At 36.2% G+C, this 26047-nt stretch overlaps 1 protein-coding gene across 13 annotated transcripts in view; it reads left to right on the top strand.

The window, feature by feature from the left end:
- Positions 1 to 26047, top strand: part of LOC139980644 (uncharacterized) — an 82105-nt gene that overhangs the window by 29890 nt on the left and 26168 nt on the right. For 4 of the 13 annotated variants that reach the window (XM_071992433.1, XM_071992434.1, XM_071992435.1 and 1 more), the window contains one exon: positions 9530 to 9609. In XM_071992433.1, the coding sequence (XP_071848534.1) occupies positions 9530 to 9609 (80 nt within the window). Of the gene's footprint in view, positions 1 to 3813; positions 4609 to 9529; positions 9610 to 10903; positions 11015 to 11067; positions 11208 to 13470; positions 18614 to 19819; positions 20054 to 26047 lie in introns of those variants that run through there. The other 9 variants (XM_071992436.1, XM_071992443.1, XM_071992442.1 and 6 more) reach the window with 9 other exon arrangements.

Genomic DNA, 26047 nt, shown 5'->3' with positions numbered 1-26047 from the left:
TCTCTCACTGGATACTTACAGTATAGTTTCTTTATAGAATACTGCTATACATCTTTACACAGGTTTATATAGCAGCAACTTGACCATTTTGATGCATTTACGAAGTGAAGCTGGATAAACTAGTCCCCGTGTCGTAGTATCAGTAATTTAGTGTGTGGCATTAGATGTAAGCATTCCTAGTATACACTGTTTGTATGAGTTTTCAAGGTAAATGCAACATGGATAATTTGCTTGCAGGATCATAAGGGTACCCTAAAATCCTATTTTCCATCGGTTGGTAACATTGACTATATACTTAAGCACAATGATTATTGCATAGTTGTTTAACTCTAACAGCTGGGTGTGCATAAACCTACAGTACTGTATGACCATCATCTAGTATATTTTATGTTTACAGTCCCTTCTGCAGTATTGAAATTAAATTAGTTTTACTTTCATTTCTCTGCCTGTTTTGTCTACTCTATATACTTCTCAAGGCTCAAAGGTTCAAAGATAAACTGTGTAGACAATATTAGTACTGTACAATCACAGACTCGGGTAATATAGGCCTATATAAGCTCAGTGTTACAACTTGAACTAATTACATGTACAGAAAATGAAAATGGATTCAATTTTATTTATCAGACTATGTGATTCAGTTATTGAGAGGTGAAATGCTGTAAAATTTGAGATCTTAGAATAAGTTACAGTAATTCAATAAATTATTATACCTGAGCTGCTCTGTTATGTTTGGTTGCCATGGTGCTTTCCAGGTTGTGAGTGATTGAACAGAGAGAGGTGCATGCTTTGTTTTTTGTTTGTTTTCATTCTAGCTTTTTGCAGGAAATGAATGTGCAGTACAGCTATTATTATTGAGGCCCTAGCTGTCAGTCTAGAAATGTTCTTACTTCTTCTAGGCAAAACTCTTGATTGAATACATGAATTATAGTCTACATGCAAAAGGCAAATATTATTTTTTGGTTATTTTATTATTTTTTATTCATGAAGATAATGCAGTTGGCCGTTCCAAGTGTAATTGGAATAGCATTTTGGTCAAAAGACTTGAATTGTAATATTAATACTGTCTTCATTTCCTTGTGACCTTTGACCCTCCTTACTCCTAGGCCTTCTCACAAAGATGTCTAGCGCCCTCCCTGTTATAGTTCAGTTCAACTGCAAGCTATAGATCTTAAAGAAATATCTCTTTATGGAATATTCCCCCCCCCCCCTTTTTTTTAGAACTTTGTGGACTCCTAGGTGCATTTTGCTTCTTGCTGTTCAACTATTGACACTTCAAACAATTTTAAATGTATTCTGTTAGAACCAGATCAGCTGGTCTTGGTTGTTAAATATGGTTAAAGAAGTATAGTTTATTGTACTGCACAATTGCCAACATTTACATAAATGTGTATAAGTACTGCTCTTTCTTCTTTGTTTAATTTTGTTTTCTTTCTCTATGAACATCTTAAGCCATTCTGCGTCCATTTAAAACTTGATTCCATGCTTTTCTTAATAGGAAGATGGCTTCAAATGTCATCTGAGAGTTTTTTTTCAAATTGGTGGATGCCTGTGAGTCAGTTTGCCCATGACCTGCTCATGACCTGGCCTCTTTATGCTTTGGAATTCCCTATAGCTATAAATAAACTTTTAAATCTACTTGTAACCCATTAATCTACTCTTTAAGTCACTGTCCAGAGAAATAGTTTAACCTTTTTCTGCGAGTCATATAGGTAAATGTATTCCAAGCATTCAACTTTATTCTTTTAGCATCCCGCACATATCTGATAAGATCTTTAGATAGGTAAGAATGATGCCTAGATGTAAATTTTCAGAGATTTACATCACATCCTCCCTTACCTGTCTCCTCACAACAACTGCATTCTTGTTCTACCATGTCTAGGGCATCTGGTAACATTTTTAGCATCACCCTTTCTCAGACACTGACCCATTCCAGTCTACCGCCCCCTCCTCTTCTCAGTCTGCCATGCCTTTTGATTCTAAATATGGCAAGGGAAGGGCTCAATTGACACATTGTTAACCAATTGTTCTTCACTCATTAACAAATTGGATTGTTCATGAAATCCTAGATGACAGTTGATTATAAATATAGATGAACCTTGATGAATCCCACCGTCTCAAAGTTTCCAACTATAGTCTCACGCAATTACACAAAGTGTGCATGCATAGATGTGTCCAAACCTATGGAGTGTGTGTTGCCATACAGTTCAAGCATTATGAAGCTGCAGTTTTCATACAGTGTAGCAGATCTCTATTGAAACAAAGAAGTAGAGCTGCTACCTGCTGTTTAGAGCAGCCATTCCCCGGTAAGACAAATTGCTATTCAGAGTTGTTGTGGAAGAAATAGGTGAAATTTTGTTGACTGCACCCAGCTGATTTCGTGCAATAACCTGGAGCAATTAAGTTCAAGCCTATAGTAGGTCCAATTATTAAAAACAGTTTGTGCTTTTATTTGGACTTGGGAATTTGAACCATTTCAGAAGCAGTCAAGCCCTTTCTTTTTGACGATATAGTCGCCCAGGCGGTGTGGGGTGCACCTCAAACCTATTCATCACCACTAATTTGTGTTTACGAAAAGCTAGCTCTCCAAAAACCTGTTTTATTGTTGCTGGTCCAATTCCTTGTTGTTTATTCGCACCTTATCGGAAGTAGAGTACTCTATTCAAATTTTGAGCAAACAAAGAGCTCATATCATTTTATAATATTCCATTAAATTACAAATTAACTGAGATTTTTTTTTTTTTTTTTTTGGCTTTTCAACTTTCGGAACTTACTATTTACTTTGTGCTGATGTATTTTGTTCGCACAGTATAGCAAGGAACAGATGCATTAAGTCTGCACAATACACTTGATCATATTGTTATGTTTTCAAAACATTGTATTTACTTGGCTTCTCTCCAACCTGTCTCCATTTTAAATGCACTTTCCTGATCTAACATCTCGACTGAATTGGTACCATTTTACTACTGCTCCCCCAATCTCACATCTAGGACACTGCCCCAATTTCCTTCTCCTTCAAAAATCTCATGTTTCATGCCTTCAAATTTCCTATGGCATAAATAAAAAAAAAGAAAATTTTAAGTACCATATTGAATTACAGTACTCATAGAAATGAGCTATTTAGCTGACCATGTTGGCAGAATCTAGCAAATTTAATAAAGGCTACCCGCTACTGGAGTATTAAGCTTTACCTGTATCTACTATCCAATATCATATATTTGATTCATTCTTGTTTTAAAAGTTTCTGGCCATCATAGTGCCCAGACATTATGTCTATGTCTTATCTGTCTGTTCCTGTCTGAAATAATTACCCAAAGCACATCGCTCTCCCAATTTGACTCAATTTGTTCATCCTTTAATACTACAGAATGTTACAGCCAGGAGGAAGTTTGCATTATTATACCCCAAAGGTGTTAAAGCAGGCCCCCCTAATTGTGAAACAGGTAGTTTTATTTCGGTTCGAAGCTGGTGATATAAAGGTTTATACCTCTGATTACTTCATTTGCCAGTTGTTTGCCAAATCTTTGTACCCAGATAAGTAAATATTCCTTGTCATTCGGGATGGTTCTGTAGGGTATTGCCTTTCTCATTCGTCAGACCTTAGAGATTACATTTCCATTTACGTCAGTGGCATGGTGGAGAGAAGACCTAATGGCTGTGTCGTCTGTTCGAGTGATACGGAATTAAACTGAAGTCTTTTGTTGTTTGTTTCCAGGAAGTAAAGCGAGACTCTTTTGTAATCCGTACATTTTATGATCATATCATAACTGCAGAGTTTCGTTGTCAATGCCCTCATATCTAGGAGACTTGAGACAGCTCTTTGACTACTCTTTTGTTTTTGACATTACTGGATAATTAGAACTGTCTTTCAGCATGTCAACATGCATGTTTTTGTCTCTCTCTGTCTCTAAGACATGACGCGCTTTCTCGACTTTTAGCAATTGAAAGGCAAACCAAAACAGTTTCAATCATCGATCATTTCTACGACCTTTTATTTGCTCTTTTGCGTGCGGGAAATTTTGATCGTGCAGGCTTTCAGATCTGCCTGGAGAAGGATTCATTAAATATTATTGCATCACTGTGAATTTAACTATAACTTTGATTTTGTTATTGCAATTGAAAATTTGTCAAAAGGATTAATAACTGACCAGTTCTTCTCTGAGGATTAACGACATTGCAGTAGTCAATGGTTATTAATGGTTGATGGTCCAGAGTCACGTTTATACTGTTTGTACAAACAATTTGGAAAGGTTATTTCAACAGGATTAGTATATCAACTAAATTAATCGTTTGCAGTTGTGTAACAATAGTGGCATTTACTTGCTAGTCCTCAGCCTCATACCTGTCTCCATGAAACAATTGCACTCTAACTATACAGTGATCTACCCATGGATCAATAACTGAACTGGCTTTACTTTAGTTGAAATATATATACCTAGGATGTGAAGGACATTACCTTGGACGGATCCCAGAGTAATACATTAGATCTGGACTCATTAAAAAAACAATACTAATTGGTTTAGCTGATCAGTGTAGTCGTCAGCTCTCGTAGTCCGAGGTTAAAGCTGAATGCATCATGAAAAAGGTGCAAGATGGAGGCAGAACCTGCAGGTTTGTGGCTTGCTCTCACCTCACTCTCCTCTGGGTGGTGTCCTCTCCCCCTATCCATCCACCTCTTCTCCATTCATCCTTCTCTTATGTTATCCCCCTGCAATGACAGAAATAAAAATAAGCATATTAGCACTTGGAATATATTACTCATAAATATGTATGATGGTGTGAATCTGTCTTTGCATACATTTAATGGTAAATCATCATAAAACATTGGTTTGTTATAAATTGTCAAAAAAAAAAAAAAATATTTAAAAAAAAAATATTTAAATTTTTTTTTTCTTAAATGAGGGATTCTTAACTTTAATAGTACGTTCCTTTGCAATTTAATTTTGAGTCATACCCAGCATAGCATAGCATTGCCAACCATACTTGAAAAGTGCTTTAAAGATCATCAACTTGTCTTTAGCTGGTACAATATAGTAAACTGGAATTGAAAAGTCCAGTCGGCCTTGCTTTGTCCATCAAGTTCTAACTACAAGAGCCGGTGATATCGAACCTGGAGATTTTATACCGGTTTATTTCAGTGATTAATTCAACTACTTTTCAAGAAGAAAGACTTACCTATTATGCGTCCTTGACCTAAGGAGGAAGTGATAGCATTCCCTTTAATCATCAGCAGGATGGATGAAGATACCATCATGAAGTTGTTTTATATTAAACAGCTGTAGATCTGGAAATTGCTTGTGTAGATCTTTAGTTGGTTTATCTTTTTAGTCCAAACAGATTTTATCGTCTGGTAATAATGGAAGTCATTGTTATGTTAAGTGTGCAACAAGTTTTCTGGTATTCTCATCTCTATAAAAATATTTTGATGAATGAGAGAGAAAAAAAGAAGCAGAATTTTAACAAACTGCTAAAGCTACTGCAAAAAGCCTACAGTATATAGTAATATAGGTAATGAATAAAGTTAGAGGGCCTCACGTTTCAACCCTTAAGGATGGTTTTTCTCCACATTCACGAATACAGATCAAAATTGAACAATGAATGTAGATGGGGAAGTAATAGATTTACTTCGTTCTTGCTTACCTGTCTAACCACAACCTTAGCACCCTCATTCTACCGTGTCTAGAATGTCCTGGTAACCTTGAATAACCTACAATAAACTGGTTATCTTGAACAATGAATGGAGATGGAGAAGAAATAGAACAACATTGTCAGTGCAATGCAGTGTCATCCATCATCTTTGGAGTGCCAAAAGGGCAAAAAATCGATCGTTCTTGCTAAAGGACCGAATGTAGCATCGCGTTGAGTTTGATCATCACCAAAGTGTTGGTGTTAATTAACAGTTCATTCTAGTTTTGAAATTAACCGTTGTTGTTACCTTCTGACACTGGGTTATAGGTAATTTGTGTACTGTCAAAATAAGGAGATAAGTGTAGCACTTTGTTACACTGAGTTGGACTAAAAGATTTCTAAATTGATGTACTTTGTAGCTCACACGCAACTGAACGACATTTAACCACTCAGAACAAAAAAGTTTATGTACTGTCGATACGTAAATCAGCCAGAAGAAAAACACTCAGGTGCATTATTATTTTGATATCAGCCCATAATTACAAGATGCATCCTGCACTCACCTTTCACACCATGCCCTCACCCCTCCCAAGCATGGACCCAGGAGTGTGGTTTGAATAAATAATTACTTTTTTTTTAACTTATTACAGTTTAAGTTTTATTTAATGTATATATATTATTTTTGTGGGCGGGAGAGAGTCCGCTTGAATGACTAGGCCTGGTCGCATCCCTCCTTTACATAATCTTCCCTAATCCTGCGTTGTACAGCCCCCTCCTATATATAATCTCTCTTAATCCCTTGTTGTAATCCCCCCTCCCGTATCTCTCCTAATTCTTGCTGTACTGTAATGCCCCCTCCTTTTTATAATCTTCCCTAAGCCCTTGTTGTTATGCAAACTGATATGCAACCTGATCGGAAGGAAAATCTCAAATGATGTAGAAACAGAGATCTTCCTTAATTAATTAATTAATTAATAATTTAACGTCTCTGGGAGAGTCAAAGTGAATCCTCACAAAGTCTTCCTCAAAGTGTTATGAATCATCTGTCCCTTGTATTAATGTTTTCCTGGCAAGCGTATCTAGGTCTATATAAATACAGGTTAATGTTTGCATGTGCGTGATATTCAAGACCAAGAACAATATAACAAGCATTTAGCAGTATGTATATAACTCTAAACAACAACATACAGACGATCAATGATACCTTTTGTACACAGTAAAGTACATCAAGGTGGTTGCTAGGGAGAACCAGGTTTCTAGGCCAATAACATTTGTTTCTATTGTGATTAAAGAGCTTTTACCTAGTACAGTAACTCTGTAGCCAATATACAGTTTATCAAAAACATTGTCCTCAAAAACGTTCTATTTTGGATGCTTTTGCCAAGTTTCTGTTTGTTAGTATGTGTGTCAGTAAGCCAGCGCACTGTGTATGGATTTTTCGGGAACCTTGGTAGTATAATTTCGTCCTTGCCACTGGTCTCAATTTTAGCAGAACAATGATTAAAAAAAATATTTCAACAGTGAAAAATTTTGGAAAGTTCATTTCATATATATGGTAATTGGCATATCAATTTGTTTACTTTCTTGCTCATAGCTACGTGTACATGACACAGTTTGCAGTCTTTTGCAAAGTTTTCATTAATAATGAGGTCATTCCTGGGAACTGTTGAGTGTCGCCCTCTTTGGTATTATGAACTAAAATTCAAGGCCGGCTGTGAAATTAGCTCACTATTGCAACATGTAAAGTGCAGTGCAGAAAAAGATTATGAAAGTTGCTAACACTATTTGTAAGGCAGGGATTAAGATTAAGAGCAGTCTCACTTCATATACCCTAGACTTTAGAAGCAATGTATGTCGGGGCACAGTACGACGGTATAAAGGTAATAACATTTTATAGCCTTAAAGGAATCTTTTAGTGCAAAATGAGATCCAGTCCTTCTGGTCATAAAAATTTTTTTTTTTTTTGTATCTTTCTAAGCCTTGCCCTGCGATGAATTTTAGTTTCTGTGATAGAGTGCTTGAAATGTTGGCCCGTCCTGCCAGAAAATTGGAATCTAACACTGACTTACGTCGAGACGTGACTTCAGTGCGGCACATTGGTCAGAATCGATCAGATCTCACTCTAAGCTTGGCCTTGATATTATACACAGGAATGTGAAAAGACTACATGTACGGCAATGAATACGAAAGATCTCTCAAATAACAAGTATCTGAACAACATATTATGAAGAAAAACTTGTTCAGGAATTCTGGAACGTTTTAACTCTCCAAAAGATTGCTAACTTGCAACTTCACCAGGAAGTTTCCATCTAAAGTACTATTTTACTTTCAGATATTTGAACTTTCCTAGCTACATTGTAGCTTGCTAATGATAGCGTCCCTGCAGCCCCGGAAACCAAGTGCAGCGATGATGTCACAGTCGCTCATCGTTCTAATCTGTTCAAAATATATGAGATTAAGTTGGCGTGAGGTTCAAATTTTCACTTCTCCTGAATCATAGGATGAAAAATCCCGAACTAGGACTGGCGATGAAAAAATTATGGAGTCTTTTTCGTATACCCAATAGACTGCAACTAAAAAATGCCTTTGGAGGATCCGTTTGCCTGATCATGTTTGCAAAATAAAATTTGGGGGGGGGGAGGGACAGGTGAGGTGGGTGTGTAGGAGAGGGCAAAATGAATTATTACACAGTTCTTATTTGGCATGTAGGACACCTTTTGAGAATCCTTGCACTAGGGTAACTTTGAAATATTGAATAACACTTCATAAATAACACAAGCTATTCACTGGTAAGTGGTAATGAACATTATTTACACATACATGCAGTGCCCTGCAACTTTCTTCTTTTTTTCTTTTTTTTATGGCCAACATATATTTCAATATACTTTCAGTCGAGTAACAACAAATATTGTCTGTAACTCAAACAGACACAAGGAAATTGAAGCAAACAGGTATTACCTGCTACATTATATGCAAAATTAATTAGTAAAGTCATTTAACATTTATCTTGTTACTCAAATAACATTCGGCACCTGCCAAAAGCAGACCTTAAAATGCTATAAGGAAAAGGCCCAGGAGAATTGTTAATTACTTTTCAACCTGTAATGCAAATTTAAGTTTATACAGAAATTCATTCACATTTAAATTATCATTTTAAAATTTTTTCTGGAAAATGTAGTATTTGATGTGAAAGATGAGAAAGTTCAATGGATGCTTTAGCAAAAGTTGATATCCAAAGAAAATACCTTTTTTGAAAACACAAACTGTCTATTAATAATCCTTTGCTAGACGTCCAATATAAAATTAGAACTTACATTACATTCCCAGCAAAGATGCTCAATTGTTTCATCTCTATGTCCACACAGATTACAGCGGGGGTTTTCAGTTTTCTTCATGAGAGATTACATATAATTAGTTCCTAGAGCCCTGCAACTTTCAAGCAATGCTGACGGTGGTCCATGTACACAAATCATTTGTTTCTCAACATCCTTCAAATGTCATTCAATGAAATCAAAAAAATAAAATAAAAGTTCCAATTCAATTTTTGGCTAAGATTTGGTACATATATGCCTTGATATATGACCTAGAAATTTGGGTAGAGGTAAAAACACTGTGGGCGGACTACATATATATTGAAAATCTTCCAGAAATATTGTTGACCTGTTTTGCTGTATGGCAAGCTGTAAGGCATGTATACACAGAATATATTATATTTAAATCGTGTGATTGTTTGTCATCGAGCTATGGAGTTAGTGTTCACATTTTTTCAGTGTAAAAAATTAATATCATTCCTATTTATAAGGCTTGATTGGTAATGAACTTTATTTGTGTTAATAAGTTCTAAATTTATATATTTATTTATATTTTTTATATTTATATTTATTTATATTTATTTCCTTCACAGTGAATGTTTCTTTGCAATTAAAGGAGCAGCATTGATTCTTCCTCACAGTACAGATCCAAGACCCATTAAAAAACATCCAGGTGAGTTTATATTGACCTGTCTTTATGGTGAGAGAGAGAGGGGGGAGTCAGGTGGGAAGAGGAGGGAGGAGGAGGAGAATCACGAGGGCTATCGCTTCAGTGGTCTAGTTTCAGCTTGCAGCTCTGGAAAATATAGAGGGTATCCAGGAAGACATGAAAAGGTGTCTGGGTATAAACATGGGATATGAAATAGTATATATTCTGACTTTTGTAATTTACTTAACACAAAATGAAGATTGCAAAAAGGTGGGGGAGGGGGGGGGGGGAGTGACATATTTTTCCCTGGTGCCAGGCCCTGACAATCAGTACCTCTGACTATTAGACACTCTGTGTATTACTGTTGCATATTGCACTAAGTGTAGCATTGGAGATTTATTATTCAACTGTGAAGCTAGCTGTCAACCAAAACTGTTGTTACATTGGTGTGAATCAATCACCTGGAAGTAAAACACACTGGATTTCAAAACCAAAATTCCTTTTGCGATTATTCCAAACATATTGACCTTGTACAATTCCTCTATATTATTTTGTCATAACTTTAGGAATTATGAACTGGAAAAATCTTGACATTGAATCGAAAATGCTGCTTTAAGTTAACTCATCATTTTGTTTCATCGTCAATGACATTAAAGAAACCACCCCAGTATATCACCCAAACTAAGATTGTAATTGATTGAACTATAAACACATCATCTTTGGTGTAGTGTTTCATTCACCAAGTGAAGCATTAACGAGTGAGTGACTAGTATACAAACCTTGACTCGATTCTTGAGATGTCATTGTTGAGCTGAACAACACCTTCCCTATCATTATGTAATCCAATGCAAATTTTAACAATAAAAATTACTAAATGAATTTGACAATTTAGTGTCAAGTAGGATCGAGTAATTTATTAATTTAAAAGTAACTCCACATCAAAAGCTGTTTAAAGCTTAACTGATGATTTTTTTATTTATTGATTTATTAAAATTTATTGATACTGTAGAGAGCAAAACTTAGAAGCGATAATAGTGTCGTCACCGTTGTGGGGGTGAGTTTACTACCAGCACGAGGCGATGAGATTTCAAACATCTGGAAAAAAGTCTCTGTTTTATGAAAGGGGCACCAGGAAATGATTTTGTTTAGCTATCAATGCACGCTGCCTAAGACAATTAACCGTTTGTAAAGTCTCGTTTTTCAAATTTTAACAATTTCCTGAGCTGCAAATATTGTAAACGCATTGTGTGGCGTACAGTGCATCTAGAGCCATTGAAGACATAGATGAATCAGGTGGCTACAGACTTGTGGGAGGAAATTCTTTGATTTTCATCATAAATCGCTCATTTCTCTCAATTATTCAAAAGGGTTAAAAAACAATCTGCCGTTGGAGAACATTTCTTTATTTCCTTCCTTGGATTCACGAGGGGTTAATCTTCTTTCATCTGTTATGTGTATAGCACTTTACTTTGGACTCTAGTCGTACTTAACAGCACAGCGAGGGGTTCAATGTTTACAGTGTTTGTGACAACGAGTGGCACAATCTTTTTGCAGTTTGGGGAAGTACAAAATGGCTGACAGCTGTCATTATTTAGATGAGCAGTTTTGGAATTTCTCATCAGGTCGAATTTAACTTTTTTAGTTTGTTTAGAGCTGCTGCTATATATTTTTTTATTTGTGGAAAGATTAGAGTGTTTACCTACTGTACCTGTCCCTCATATCATCGCATAATTTCTTCCAGTCAGCTCTTTATCTAAAGCAATCGTTTGTGCTAATTGTGACATTAAAAACTTTCCTGCCATGTAGAGAGTATATGCAAAACATATATTGGTTTGTTGCATTCATGTTCACCACTTTGTGACATTCATAATGTTGCATTCTGCATTCCTGGGTATAGCACAAAAGCAAAAGATAAATTGGAGTACAATGCTGGCATTATTGGTACGAATACAAATATGCCACTGGAATGGTTTCCATTTCTTCTCACATGTCCAAATTTCAGAAGTGCAAAATATTACCTGACATATCTTATTTCCATGGGATATATATACTCGGATTACTTTCATCATGAGCAAGTCAGTTTTAATTTCTGGTACCTGAATGAAGTGCTTGCAGTTATTTAAAATTCCTTAAATTTTTTTAAAAATAGTTTTGGAAGTGCTCAAGTGAAAAAAAAATACACTGTGATGGGCCGGATAATTGAATACAATTAATCAAAGAACGTAATTTGAAGTCTACGGCAAAGAATGCCATTGTAATATAATAGTGTAAAGCAGGCAAGCACAGTATGGAATTTTGGAAGGTGAGGTGCTGGGGGGAGGGGGGTATGGGAAGGGAGGTTACTGATGGACTTATCATTCATATAGTACCCCTTTTAATTTTCTTTGTCAAGGTCTTTCATAAAATATAGGTACAGCATACTTTATATTTACTTGGGATAAATTATTCCTACATAGAGTTTTCCTTTTATGTACAAACTAGTGCTAGTTACTTCAGGAAAATACCTCCTTTTAAAATACCAAAAAAAAGTGCCATTTCCATCCTTTTTGAGTATTCTATTGATTTGGAATATTTGAGGACCTAGGAATAAGCATAATAAGGTCATCACCCAGAGCTAATCTGCACAGGGAGTGTGCTAATACCCACTGTACTAGCTGGGTGGATGTTTAAATACCAGGATGTTTGTTTGTGTACAGAGAATGGTATGTGTGTTTCTATAGCACTCACTGCACAAGTCACTGAGTTTGCATTATTCAGCTATATAGTTAGTGTTGGTTGTGGGAGTATGTCAAGGTTACACACAGTTCAGTTGTTGCTACAGAAAGTTTACTTTCTAGTGGTCCATTGGTGTTGTTTACCACTTGGGGTACTGCAACAACTTCCAGTGCTTTTTACCTATTCTGTTGAAATTTGTTACCTTGGCTCTCTTTTGTCATTCTGCTGTGCATTGTGTATTGTTAATTGATATTCCTGGACTTGGGAATTTATGGATTTTCTTCAGATCTTTGCAAATCTACTTGCTAAATATTATTCAGGTGGGGTTATCTTACTTGAGGTGTTGCCAAACCTTTTTCAGATTGTGTAGTTTCTGCAATTGTACACTGCCTACTGTACTCATACCTTGTGAATGGATGGATTGATGGTAAGGTGTACACAGGCTGTAGTAAACTGCATAGTAGGCTGTAATATACTGCAAAGGAGGCTGTAATATATACTGTACTGTATAGGAGGCTGTACTTATACTGCATAGGAGGCTGTACATAGTATACTGAACATAGAAAGTGTTTAGTAGTAGGTTTGTGTCCTCTGTTCAGGGTCTGGTAGGATTCCATACTCTAGTCTTAGAATAGGTTTGTAATGTGATTGATGTACAGTATGCGTGTCTGTTAGGCAAGTGACTATTGAAATGGAGGTGTTGCTATGGAGTGTTTGCTTTTTTTTAAGGAAAAGTCGCCTAGGAAAGAACCTGGGCACGAAAACCAAACTACCAAACGACTGATCCACTCTCAACCCCAGTCCCCTTGCATCGAGATTGTGACTGTGTAATCATCGTCGGGTGTGTATCACCATTCCCCTCGAAAGGGAACAGATACTACACATGATCTTAGCCAAAAGAGTGTTTGCTGTTAGATCAGTATGCTAGCAGTGTAATCAGAGCTGTCTGTGTATGTACACCAGTAGTTCCCTGTTAGAAGAGTATGTACAACTTAGTACTGTAGTCCATGGATCCTGTAATAGTTAGATGAATGGTACAGCTGTTTGCTCATTATCATGGTAGTGGCATGTATGTTTGCATGCATGAATAAGGCTGAAATAGTATTTTGTGGCAGCAAGGAGAGAGAGCAGGAAGGTGGGATGTTTTTTGTGGTGGGGAAGGGGGAGAGGGATGTTAATATATACAGTACACTCTGATCCACCTTACCTATCAGGAATATAACAATAGGCTCTGACAAAGCTTGATGTTAAATAATCAAAGATGTAGAATTAGTTGTTTTTTTGGTTTGTCAAAATGTCAGCAAGCAAATTTGAAATTTGGGGATGTGAAATTCACTGAAATTATACAAAATACTGAAGCTTATGCAAGAGCTGTAATGTGATGAAATGTCAGCCAAATTTGGGATTTCAATGGAATTCTAGAAAGTTTCTTTAAAAGTTATCTCTTAAGTTCTTTTTATTTCCTGTTGAAAAGCTGCTTTAAAGAAAGTTATCCGGATTTTGATGGATATCAAGATTTTGTTTGTTATTTGATCCTGGCTAGGTCCCGACATATATACTTTGGCCTTTAATGATGAAATTGGAGCTCACGGATGTTTGCCTTTGTGCGATACGGCTAGATGTGATCATAATAGTCAATCGGTATATATATCAATAATTTGCTCGTTGAGATATATCTACACACATATCAAAAGTTCAGACTTTGCAGGTAAAGAATGAAAGAAAGCGTAGTGTTGACCTGTGTGGGTGCTGGGTGATCCCGGAAGCGGGAAGGAAACAGGCACCGCTGGAAAGGAAATGGGTCTTACATCAGCACGAGGGTCATTAAGTTAGCTTGTTCCAACAGGCAGCATAGGACTACTGTTTTTATAACCGTACGCATTTAAATTATCCTAGCTGGAAGCTCCTGTTTTACGAAAAGCGTCAGTTTTGTTTCGTAACAAATACGTGCCACTCGCACATTGTCTTCAGTCGATCTGTCCGTAACCATTCAGCGAGTCTTTTTTCTAGTTTCTTTCCGAAGGATCAACTTAACTTGAGTTTCTTGGCAGTCTTTTAGGTTGTTTTTCTCCATATACAGTATCTCTGAACGCAGGCCGGTAAGCCGATATACTTCCTGGTTTTGTTAGCTCTTTCAAAGCGTATCGTGCAGGGAACTTTATACTGATCTATGCTGAATACGTCTGCGTGGGCGGTATTTTCAAAGTTGGTGAATCGATCTTTTCAGTTTGTTTCGATGTCTTTCCTTTTGTGAAGACTTTTTCTTCTTAAAGGTTGTATTCTTGTTTCTTCATGGTGTTCTTATGCATGCTGCTAGACTAGTGCTAATGCCCAAAGTTGGATAGTGCAGGGCACTTATGTGTTTACCTACTGTACCTGTCCCTCACGTCAATCGCATTTTTTCTTCCAGTCAGCTCTAGAAGCAATCGTTTGTGCTAATTGTGGAATAAGAACCTTAACAATATAGATACATAGGGAATACATCCGTGGAATTTAGGTAGATTTAGGTAGATAGGGGAATGCATTTATTTGTTAATGTCGGAAGACATGGAGCACAGTAAGACTAGTCGATTGTAAATCCCCAAACCGGTAAGTGTCTGCGGGGGATGTTGATTACAAACAACTCTCCTTGATCAGATCTGTTGTTTACTTCATCTTGCACTGTACTACTCAATGATTAACAGATCTAGACAAATTGTTTTTGTTTGTCTTTTGTGTGCGTTCATGCTGATGTCGATAACCTACGTCGTCGTTGACAATATTATTTGGTTAGACTTTTTAGACTTTGATCTGTTACTGTCTCAGTCAAACTCTTAATTGCGAGGGCTTTCTGCATCTGATTAAGAGTTTGAGGTATTAATACAGATATTGGAGAAATTAGCTAAGAGAGAGAGTCAAGCTAGTTGTTTTATTCAAGAGAGAATCTTACTATACCTACACACTATAGCCCCTTGTACATTGTATGTATGGTTTGATTGTCATTCTAACTTGCAGGGTTGTGATTTGAAAACCAAGCAATATTTTCATTGAATTTGATAAAGTAGAATTACTGTATATTGAAGTGAATAGAATTGATATAAATTAATAAGCTTTTGAAAAGACAAATATCAGCATAAAGTTAAATATTTTGCACAAGTGAGGTCGGCGTGACACATGAGTTAAACTCAGACCTTGAAGCATTTGCTTTAAGCGTTTGGTTGCAAAAGAACAATAATACCAAACTAAACAAGGATGGAAGGATGGCTCAAAAACAGAATGTCATGTCCAACCTAAACCAGTCGCCAAGATGTTTTCATCATAGATTATTGATAAGGAAGTAGTTAACGACTCCATTCGATTCCAAACATTCAGTTGGAGCCCAAACACTTTTTCATATTTTCATAAATTTTAGATCACATGCAAACAAAGTAAAACAGGAATCAGAAGTCCATAACTTGCTGTGAGTTTAACCCTTCCTTATCAGAACCGAAAGTTGGCTAGTTGCAAACTAAGGCACCGACTTGTTATGGCAGTTTAGTATCAAATATTATAAATAATTTATTAATGTTCCTATTTTAACCCAAATTATACTAAAGTGTAAATTTCTTGCAAGAGGAAGTTGCTTAAACTTTTTTCTTGCTAGTTTCTTGATTTTGACTTGCTACAGTAAATGCCAAATACAGTAACTCTTCCAGAAGTAATTACTGTATATAATCAAAACAATTGTGTACATTTGTAATTCTCTGAGAGTATGGGAGGTGTAGAGGGTTAGTGGAAGGGGCAAGGGAGAGTGGAGAGGGATTTGTTGCTTAAACATTTCATAACCTATGAAACCACGACTAGCTAGGAGTAAGGTTTAGCTACTGTTCTCTGCTGGTTGTAGCTTGCAATGACTGTCACAATGTAAAGATATGAACAGCTTTTACAAGATGTCACACTTTATTTGGGGAGGTTTTCAATTCTCTTTTTCCTTGTTTTTCTTCTGTGCTATTTTTTATTTTACAAGCTCTATCTTACAAGTAGGTAGTTTATGGTCGCCCAAAGTGATATTTGAGATGTTATTTATGAAAAGCCTCTTGAGGTCAAAATTGCTAATCATAAAACTGAACACACTGCAAAAGCATGCTTATATTACAAAACTGTGTCAAAATCTTTTTCAACTTTCTACCTTATAAACCATACCAAGACATACAAAACAAAACACATGTTAACTACATCATCAATTTTTTACCACATTTGCTGGTTTTTTTTTCAGAGTTCACAATTATTTTGAATAAAAGCTGAGTGACAAATTGTCTTCATGATAGTTGAAAATGTTTCATATTTGATCATGTAATGGTGGAAGGTCCAAGGTACATTTTCACCCAGTGCAAACGTGGTAGTGCTCATTCTATGATTCTACATACTGTAGCCTAGCTCAATTTAAAAAAGTCTTTTGATCTCACATTAAAGTCTAGATCTTAGAACGAAGTCAGTATTAAGAGATCTAGGACAGGAAAGCACTGACAGGACTCTATTTGTCAATTTGACTTGGTGTCTCATTTCATCTTCTAGGGCTCTAAGAGGGAAGAATTATTTTTAAACATGTTTTGTAGTAAGGGTAGAAGATCAAGTGTGCATTTCTATATTGATGTTACAATCTACAGGGGCGATAAAAATAGGTCATGCTAACTAAAATGTTTGAAATCTATTCCTTTGATAAAACTTGTTGATTATAAAATGTAGGTCTTATTTTTCAGATCAGGACTAGAGGGTCTGTAATCTACATGGGTGGGTGTATAGTAATGTTTTAGATAATACAATGGGATACATACAGGGGATACATACAGTACATATATCTGTTAAGTTGTGTTGTAAAATACTAGAAATGTTGAACTAGCAGACATTTTATGCATATAACTGTTGCTGAACTACAGAAACATATCAGAAACTTTGAAAGATCCATTTTGTGTTTGCAATGTTTGGCTTTTACAGTTTATAGCCAGGGTTAACAGCTGTGTAGAAACAGCGCTGTTCTTACTGTACCATATGATGTTACACAGTGCTTGATTTTATCGGGAGTGGATGAATTTGGTATTTGCATTGCTGGGATAGTGAAGGGAATCAAGCTCGCAGGAAAATTAAATTGTGCAGTTTTGTGGCGTTTTCGTGTGGGCATTGGTTTTACAACATTGCATATGTTTTTGAATCTGCTGATAAATTTTGAGTCACTTGATCAATGTTTGTAATGAGTTACACTTGAACAAACTAAAACAATTAATAGTGATCCACTGACTAGGTTATTGTACCTGAAAGTAACATAAACAAGTAATGTGACATTTTAGTGATCCACTGGCTAGACCATTGTAACCGAAAGTAGCATAATTGCTTAGTGATGTATGTATAGCTGATTGATTCATTAATTGGATTGTGACTCGGAGGGATTTGAAAGTTTCATTCTTTGGACTGGGATAAAACACAAGTATATATTTGTGGATCTGGTTCTGCATGCATGTACTGTACACAGTATACAGTATAGCAAATCAGTTTATATGCTTGATATGTAATTAGCGTGGTATTGTAAGGCTGTATGTGTTGTTCTCAATATTTATGATCATCATTGACTTCAAATACTTCCTGTATTAATGAAGGATTCAGTCCCAGTTTTGTTTTGTTTCCCATGGTCTTGTGGCGTATCTATGACAACGTATGTACTTTGGCCATTCACGGAACTAAAAAGTGGCATCACAGTTTTTGTTGGCATATGGTCTATTGTACTCCCAATAGTTTGAAATAGTTTATCCTGGAAATCCTTTTGACCACTAGCAGTTGCTGTTGGCGATGGATTAGGCTTCTTTTGGAGAGTGGTAGTACCTTGTAGTACTCCTGCTTTCCAGGGACTTTCTCTTTTTTGTTTAAATCAAAACAAGAGATCAATTTTTACGCTTGGCTGGTTTTCGATGGGTTACTTGTAGTATCTCCTTTAGAGGGACTGTTTCGAAATCTTCAGGAAATAACAAACCTCTTTTTCCGACAGCAGACAGAAAATGAAACGAGTGTAACTGACTGCCCTTCTCTCTTTGGGCCAGCCCAGTGTTTTCTTGAGGGTGAATCTTTAAACAACAAACTGTATAATCCTTGTGTCTGCATAGATCTTACTGTACCCAGCAAAGTTTGAGGATTTTTTTGTGAAAAACATTTTGGAATTCGAGGTACCCATATGCTAGTAGCATCATGTGCTAAACGATCATGGCTGACGAAACTAAAAATGATCTTTGGAGGAACAGGAGAAAGTCTGGAGACTTAAAATTGGGTAAATCCGTCCGTCAGAAGTTGCTTCGGAGGAGATTTTCAGGTAAATGCTCAAAAGTGCCATTTTTTAAAAAAAAATTTTGTGTGTATATATTGGTTAGGTGTTTATTGTGTTCATGACTATAGGTTTCATATATACTCATCTGAGCTTTCAACTAAGACGTTGTTCCCATGTTATCGAACCACTGGGTGTAACACCGGGAGATTCTTATTCATTGGGATATGTGGGTTAACCTGAACTGGAGTTTTAAGTCCGCCCGCACCTCCATGAAGGAGGTGCATGGATATGGTCTAAAAAATACAATTACATACAGCTGTGGACAAGGAAGTTCTACTTTACAGATCAGTGTAAATTAATATGAATAACAGTGAAGGACTGGTGACATCCCTATGTTCTGACGTCTCTATGTTCAGACATCTCTATGTTCCAATAATTTTTTTGGATTCTTAATTTTTTTTACCAAAATTTTTTCGTACCCAATTTTTTGGGGGGACTCAATTTTTTTGGACCCCCATTTTTCGGACCCAATTTTTTGGGAGACTTCATTTTTCGGACCCAGTTTTTGGGACCCAGTTTTTTTGGGGGACTCAATATTTTTGGGCCCACATTTTTTCGGGCCTAATTTGTTTGGGGGGAATCAATTTTTTTGGACGCATCAAATTTTTTCACAAAAAAAAAATAAAGGGGCCCAAAAGTTTCTCATGACCCAAATAGTGCTTGTCCGAAAAAAATTTGGTCATAAAAAGTTTTAGTCAACAAAAATTTCGGTCAAAAATATTTTGGTCCAAAAAATGTTGGTCCGAAAAAATTTGATCCGAAAACATGTTGGTCAAAAATTTTGGTAAAAAAAATTAGAGTAAAAAAAAATTGTCAGAACATAGAGATGTCAGAACATAGAGACGTCGCAACATAGAGACGTTGGAACATAGAGATGTAACCGAAGGACTGAACAGAAATTATTTTGTCTCATCCCCATGAAAGTACATGTATTGAACAAATGGCAGCTTTAATATGCAACTGGCCGGAGATCCATTTACAGCACATTTCATTTTGTATTCCCAAGTTTTGACATTTTTCTCACTTACATTATTTGACATGGTACGTCAGGACTCAGGTCGTGCCGAACGATTCTCGGCATTCGGGGATTCTAGGGTTAAAAAAAAAATGTAAATTCTTAACATTGATACAGCAAGCTGCTTTAAAGTACCATGCCTGGATCTTCTGCCGAATGGCAGGTTTATTATATACGTACATACATGTATGTATGTGTACTGTACCTACTGGCACAGCAAGTAAGAAGGAATTCCTTCCTTCCTGTCTGTAACATTCCATTACACAGTTAGTTGCAGCCCTACTTATATCATGCACTATTATCAAACATGCACACAGTCATATACTAGACCTTATTGAATAGTATGGTATGATTCTACAGTCCTACGAGCAGCTAGCTTTGGGAACTTCGGTGAATGGAAGGGAAAAAAGGTAAGTTTAAATAATACAGACTTAGAATATAGCCGTCGTTAATCTGCGTGCGAAATGATTCTGTATGTATGAGCAAAGAAATGTTGAGTAAAGTTAAAAGGTACCGGTGGAAAAGCCGGTAAAACTTACGTGAGAAAGGAAACTGGCTTTCACATGCAGATTATGTAGTGATACTAACTGTGCATACCTCGTATTTGGAAACGATTGTAACACAGTTTGCACTTGTCAGGTGCAAGATATGATTCAGCATACATGTCTAGTACAGTATAATCTCTGTTTGACATAATATATTATTTATGTACCTCCCCTGGTCAATATTTCTAATCAGTGCACATATATCTGTATATCAGACAGTGTAATTATCCATGTTTACTACAATATAATATATTTTTGCAGACATCTATACCAGACTGTATGCTGTATATACCTCCCCCACCATCCCCCCTCCCCCTCACCGGTCAATATTTCTTATCAGTGCATATATGTGTATATAACAGACAGTGTAATTAAACATGTTTCCAGTATAATCTGTTTAGTATACATCTAGACTATACTATACTAGACTGTATGTACCCCCCCCTCCCCCGGTCCCCCTGATGTCAATATTTCTAATTTTCTAATCAGTGCATATCAGACAGTGTAATTATATGTTAAGTATGTACAGTATATTTTTGCAGACATCTAGTACTATTACTATATATGTATCCTCCCCCGATCAATATTTCTAATCAGTGCATATACTGTACAGTATATATATGTATATATATATTATGCATCAGACAATGTAATTTAACAAAGTCATTCTCCTCCGTTAGGGAGCTACATGTTTACCAGCACCAGGTCCTGTCTGTTGACTTATATAGAGCTGTATTATTATGATTATCCTGTGTGGATGGGATTTATACTCCCTGGTGGTATGCAATATTCTTGTGTTCTTGTGTCTGCATAAGTAACTACTACATGAGTATATCTTTTCTACAGACTATTGCTCAACAGTGTCTTACCAAAGACACTGTTGCTAACTAAGTTGGATACGTTGGACTACTCAGATAGGGAAAGAATAAAATATTTAAAAAAAGAAACAAGGAACTTGTAACCTAACCTTTGACTAAAAAAAAGCCTAAAACTTAACTTAGGCACTGTTTTTTAATAGTCTGCCTTGCTTCTGTTAATTTACTTCGTTCCTCTCTTACCTGTCTCCCCTAAGGTGACCTAACGTCGCCGCTTTTCCGGAGACAGTCCCAAGATTTCATGAACTGTCCCCGGATTGAAAGTTTCCCATGATATGTCCAAGGATGTTAGTACCGTCGCCAGAAATATCCCTGAAATTTATTATTTAAAGTAGTAAATGTTTGATTAAGTTATGATATTAAATGTCATCAAAGATTCTATTTAACTGTAATCTAACATTACAGTAATAACTAGCTTAAGCCTGCAGTCTTCTCTCCAGGTATAAGTTAGACTGTAGAATTCAAGCAGAATGGGAAGCTAAGTGCTGTATATTGGTTGTATATTTCATCGAGTTTTAGTTCAATTTACATATTCAAGATTAGTTTGAAAAACAATTCAATAACATTGTCTCCCTAGTGGGCTGATTGGTTTCAACTTTTCCTAAATGACTTATGTAGTAGAATTAAGACTGAATTAATAGCATTAAACTTGTTCCCAGATTATGCATTGAGTTCTCATTAGATTCAAGGGGCCTTCACTAGCCCTATAAATGTTGCAAAGACTTAATACATTTCAATCAAAACAATGTACTAAAAGAAGGACAAACGAGGAGGGAATTAAAAATAAATGATTCGGTGGTTTCTGCACTGAGATCTTATAATTTCATAATAGAATTCAAGTAGAACCATCAATCATGTCCCTTCCCATACCCCTACCCCTCCCAAACATCAACCCTCCCTCCCCCCTGCAAAAAACAGTTATAGTTATATAACACATTGAGCGGTTTGAAGTATCAGAACTTTTTGTGCAATCACTGTTCATTAGGTTTCGTCTGTGCTGAATAAAGGCATCATATAGCAAACGTAGTTGTTAGATATAGAAAACGTAGTCGTTAGTGCATACAGCACTGGTAAATTTTCAGTAGATGTAAGGAACACTTGGAATGTAATGCCTTTGTTCCATTTGTTGTAGTAAACCCACTGAACCAACCTTCAGTAAATTTGGTAGGTGTCAAACAGCTGAACATATACAGACTGCTCAAACTCACACAACATGTTTAATGATGTACAGACATTTAACACACTCTTTTAAGCCCGTCATACAAGCTCATACAAGCTCGTAGGCTGTTTTGAGTTATGACCCCATTTTACGGTTGACTTACCATTCTCAATATTTCTCATTCAATTATGAAACCTTAGAGCCCAGTATTTCAATACCTTTGTCATTGAATGAAAATGACTGTTGCCATGGTAACAGCACATTGAAGTAATGCTTGGATGTTTTGAACTGTAAGTAGAGCATGAGTAATGTTCAATTATTGACATGTAGACATGACTCTGAGAGTGTTTTGTAAAGAACCGTGTATTATTCAACAAAATAGGGTTGACAATGTACTGTATGCTTGCACATTATTTCAATGTGGAAGATACCCAACAAACAGCTTTTTGGCGATCTTCCAATGGTGTCCATGAAAATTAGAGAACGAAGACTAAGAGCAGCTGGTCACTACCACCGACACCCAGAAGAAGCAGCCAACAAGTTCATTCTCTGGGAGCCAAAACATGGTACCCCTGGTGCAAGGCATAAAACCTTCCTGCATTTCCTCCTAGAGGACAGTGGGGCTGAAAGTATGTCTGAGCTAGCAACCCTTATGGAAGACAGAAATGACTGGAAATCTCGATGCCAGGTTATTGTCCGGCCAACTTCTCGTACCCCTCATGATGATAATGGTCGACCAAGGTCGAACTGATGATGTTGATGATGCTTGCACATTATTTCCTCGTTAATATGTGGTAGAGTAGTATGGTAGACCTGCCAATATCCCAAGTATTTGCAGTTAACCTGGCTTTACTGTGATTGAATGTTTGTTTATGTCATTAATTATACCCATACTCCATTAATAAGGTCCCTAGACCCTTCCTTGTTCAAATCTTTACAAGAATTTGATGTTTCAGTCTTCACAGACTATATACTGTATGTTCATTGTTTGAAGTACAAATTCTCTTTATACAGCAGCCACAGTAGATATTAAAGAAAATCACAACATTTGATAAATATTTACATATTTTATTCTGAAATGGGAAAAATCGTCAGGACTGATGTCGGTTTAACCTTATAACAGCAATGTCTGATATCTACTAGGTTTAATCCCATAACAGCAATGTCTGATTTAGTCTACTTTATAGATTCAGATAACAGCAATGTCTGATATCTACTAGGTTTAATCCCTTAACAGCAATGTCTGATTTAGTCTACTTTATAGATTCAGATAACAGCAATGTCTGATATCTACTGTACTAAGGTTCAATAACTTCTCATAACAGCAATGTCTGATATAACTATATGGTTTATCTTCATACAGTAAAAGTGATGTCTGATATCTGCTAAGATTCAACCCCTCATAACAGCAATGTCATGATATCATATATAGGTTAAACCTCATAACATTAATGTCTATTATATTCTACTATATATAGGTTCAACCTCATATAGCATTTTCTTACAATACCAGTGTCTTACAACACATGCGTGTAGACAAACGAGACTCTTTAATGACACAGATATATCGAAATAGCAATGGTGTCCTGAGTGCAGTTATAGTTTGTCTTTACAGTTGTGTCATACCTTGGAGGACATTCACATCAAGTCCTGTATTAATATTCACACATTTTTGGATATCCAATCCCAACCCCGCGGCCCTCGTTCTAATTAAACTTACATCTAAATACATTACTCATGTATTAGTTGTCTCTACCTCCTGTTGACTGCATAAAATCCTTGGAAATGGTTATCGCTCAGGGTTTAAATGTTTCAAGTACATGCATAGTTTTGTGTGCAGGTCAACTAATTATCAAACTATACCGTTACTTGCAAATCATTCATCGTTGGATTTACTCGAAGTAAGTTCTTATATCTGTCAAAAATTAGCGACTGTTATCCGTACCTAGAATTTAACCTTCCGTTTGTCTGGTTAGATGTTTTCTGTAATTTAGATTCACCTACTTATAAATAATCTGTCAAATTAATGGGAACTTTTTTATTTACATTTAAAGTAATGGAAATGTCACATATCTGTGTTATCACGACAAAGTATGAAGTGCCCTCGCTCTCCCGTCAAATTTTGAGCTCTCATATTCTATTACAAGCACTGCGCGATGTGCCTGAGGGTATCCATGGTAGCATGAAAAAAAACTACTCTGAAGTAACCAAGGTGAAGTCCAAAGTTTGAATTTCATTTCATCAGAAAAAAAACTACTTTTGAAAGGAAAAGTGGAGATCGCTTATAAATAAATCATCGAAACTTGGCAAATTTTATGACTGGCACTAGAGCGTGCACGGACATATATTTCATTGTCTCAAAGGGGTGGGCTCGTTGAAGAAGAAAACGGAAACAGAATTTTTCGCCATATGTAAAAGCTCAGTGCAAGATTGTTTGCAGTTCTTAGACTGTTGGGTACATTGGTGTGTATGTATAGAAGACTGGTTAAAGTATCATCATCAATCATTCGTAAATATCCAAACCAGTAAGTTTCGAGGAATTACTAAAATGATTACCCCAGCTGTATCATTTCATAGCCCATAGTGTACCCACTGCTCTTCTGATGTACTACACCACATAAACCTCTCTATATTCTGCTACAAAACAAACAGTTCTTAACAAATGTGTTTGATAGTTCGATGATAATTTAGACGGCTGCAGGGTTGTTGTTGTTGTATTTGCGAGATACTGTACAGTATGTTTACCTTTCCTATTTGGTATTTGTGTTAACATTTTGGTACTGTTAAAGGAGCCTTACCATATTCTATCTATCTAAACATAAACATATATTTCTTTGTGTACTTAGCTTATCATGAAAACAAATTAATAAATACTGAATAATAAGGCAGAGTCAATGTTTTTGTTTACTTTGTACAGTATATACTGTATGTACGGTAGTACCCTAAAAAAGGTCTACGTGTGTGTTGACAGCATTTACACAATAGGGGGTTCAACGGGTTTTATGGATGACGTCAAATCTAATTTGAACTCTCCTCAGGTTTGTTAAAATTTGAAAGAACGGTTCTCAAATTGAATTATAAAGTAACTTTTCGATTCCAGACCAAGACGGTGTGTTAGTTTGACTAATCAGGTCATAGTTCTAGTAATGAAGACTAAGGAAATTACAACTTATAATTAATTTTATTATCTTTTTCATTTGACAAAATTAATTTAAGTGATACTGACACCTAGGATGACTTTTATTTTCTTACTTTTAGTTTTGCATAGCTCAGCTAGACTTCTTTCACATTTCCAGTGGTGTATATACAATTATGTACCATAGTATGGGGTCATAGGTCAAACACCAGGCTAAAGGTATGTGTAGACTGCTGATGCTCTATGTTACTTGTTGCTAGGGTCATATATGTTAAAGGCTAGATCAATGCAATTAATGTAATATGTATTAGGAAATATGTGCAGTTATTATATGACCTATCCAGTCAGTCTTGAATGAATTGTGGGTAAATGGCCTCTTGCTTGTAAATTAAACCTGTCAATTCCCTTGTCTTGTAAACACCTCTCTTCATAAGTGGTTCTGAATTCTTATGAATACCTTCAATACTATGAGGGAGTTGTTTACAATCAGATAACCAACTATTCTGATTAATGGCCTATATTGTTTACCTAGCACTCTCTAGCAGATGATTGAAACCAATAGCTCTACCATTGGAATATATCACTCTAGTTAACCAGACTACTGTAGATTATAGGATGAGCTGTCCCATTTATGATGGGATTTGATAAAGGGCATGTGAGGCCATGGAGGGTCATAGGCAGCTGTAAAT

This window comes from Apostichopus japonicus, chromosome 15 (assembly GCF_037975245.1).
Source record: "Apostichopus japonicus isolate 1M-3 chromosome 15, ASM3797524v1, whole genome shotgun sequence".
Classification (NCBI taxonomy): domain Eukaryota; kingdom Metazoa; phylum Echinodermata; class Holothuroidea; order Aspidochirotida; family Stichopodidae; genus Apostichopus; species Apostichopus japonicus.
The sequence above is the reverse complement of the archived record's forward strand: the minus strand, read 5'-3'. Positions and strand labels throughout refer to the sequence as shown.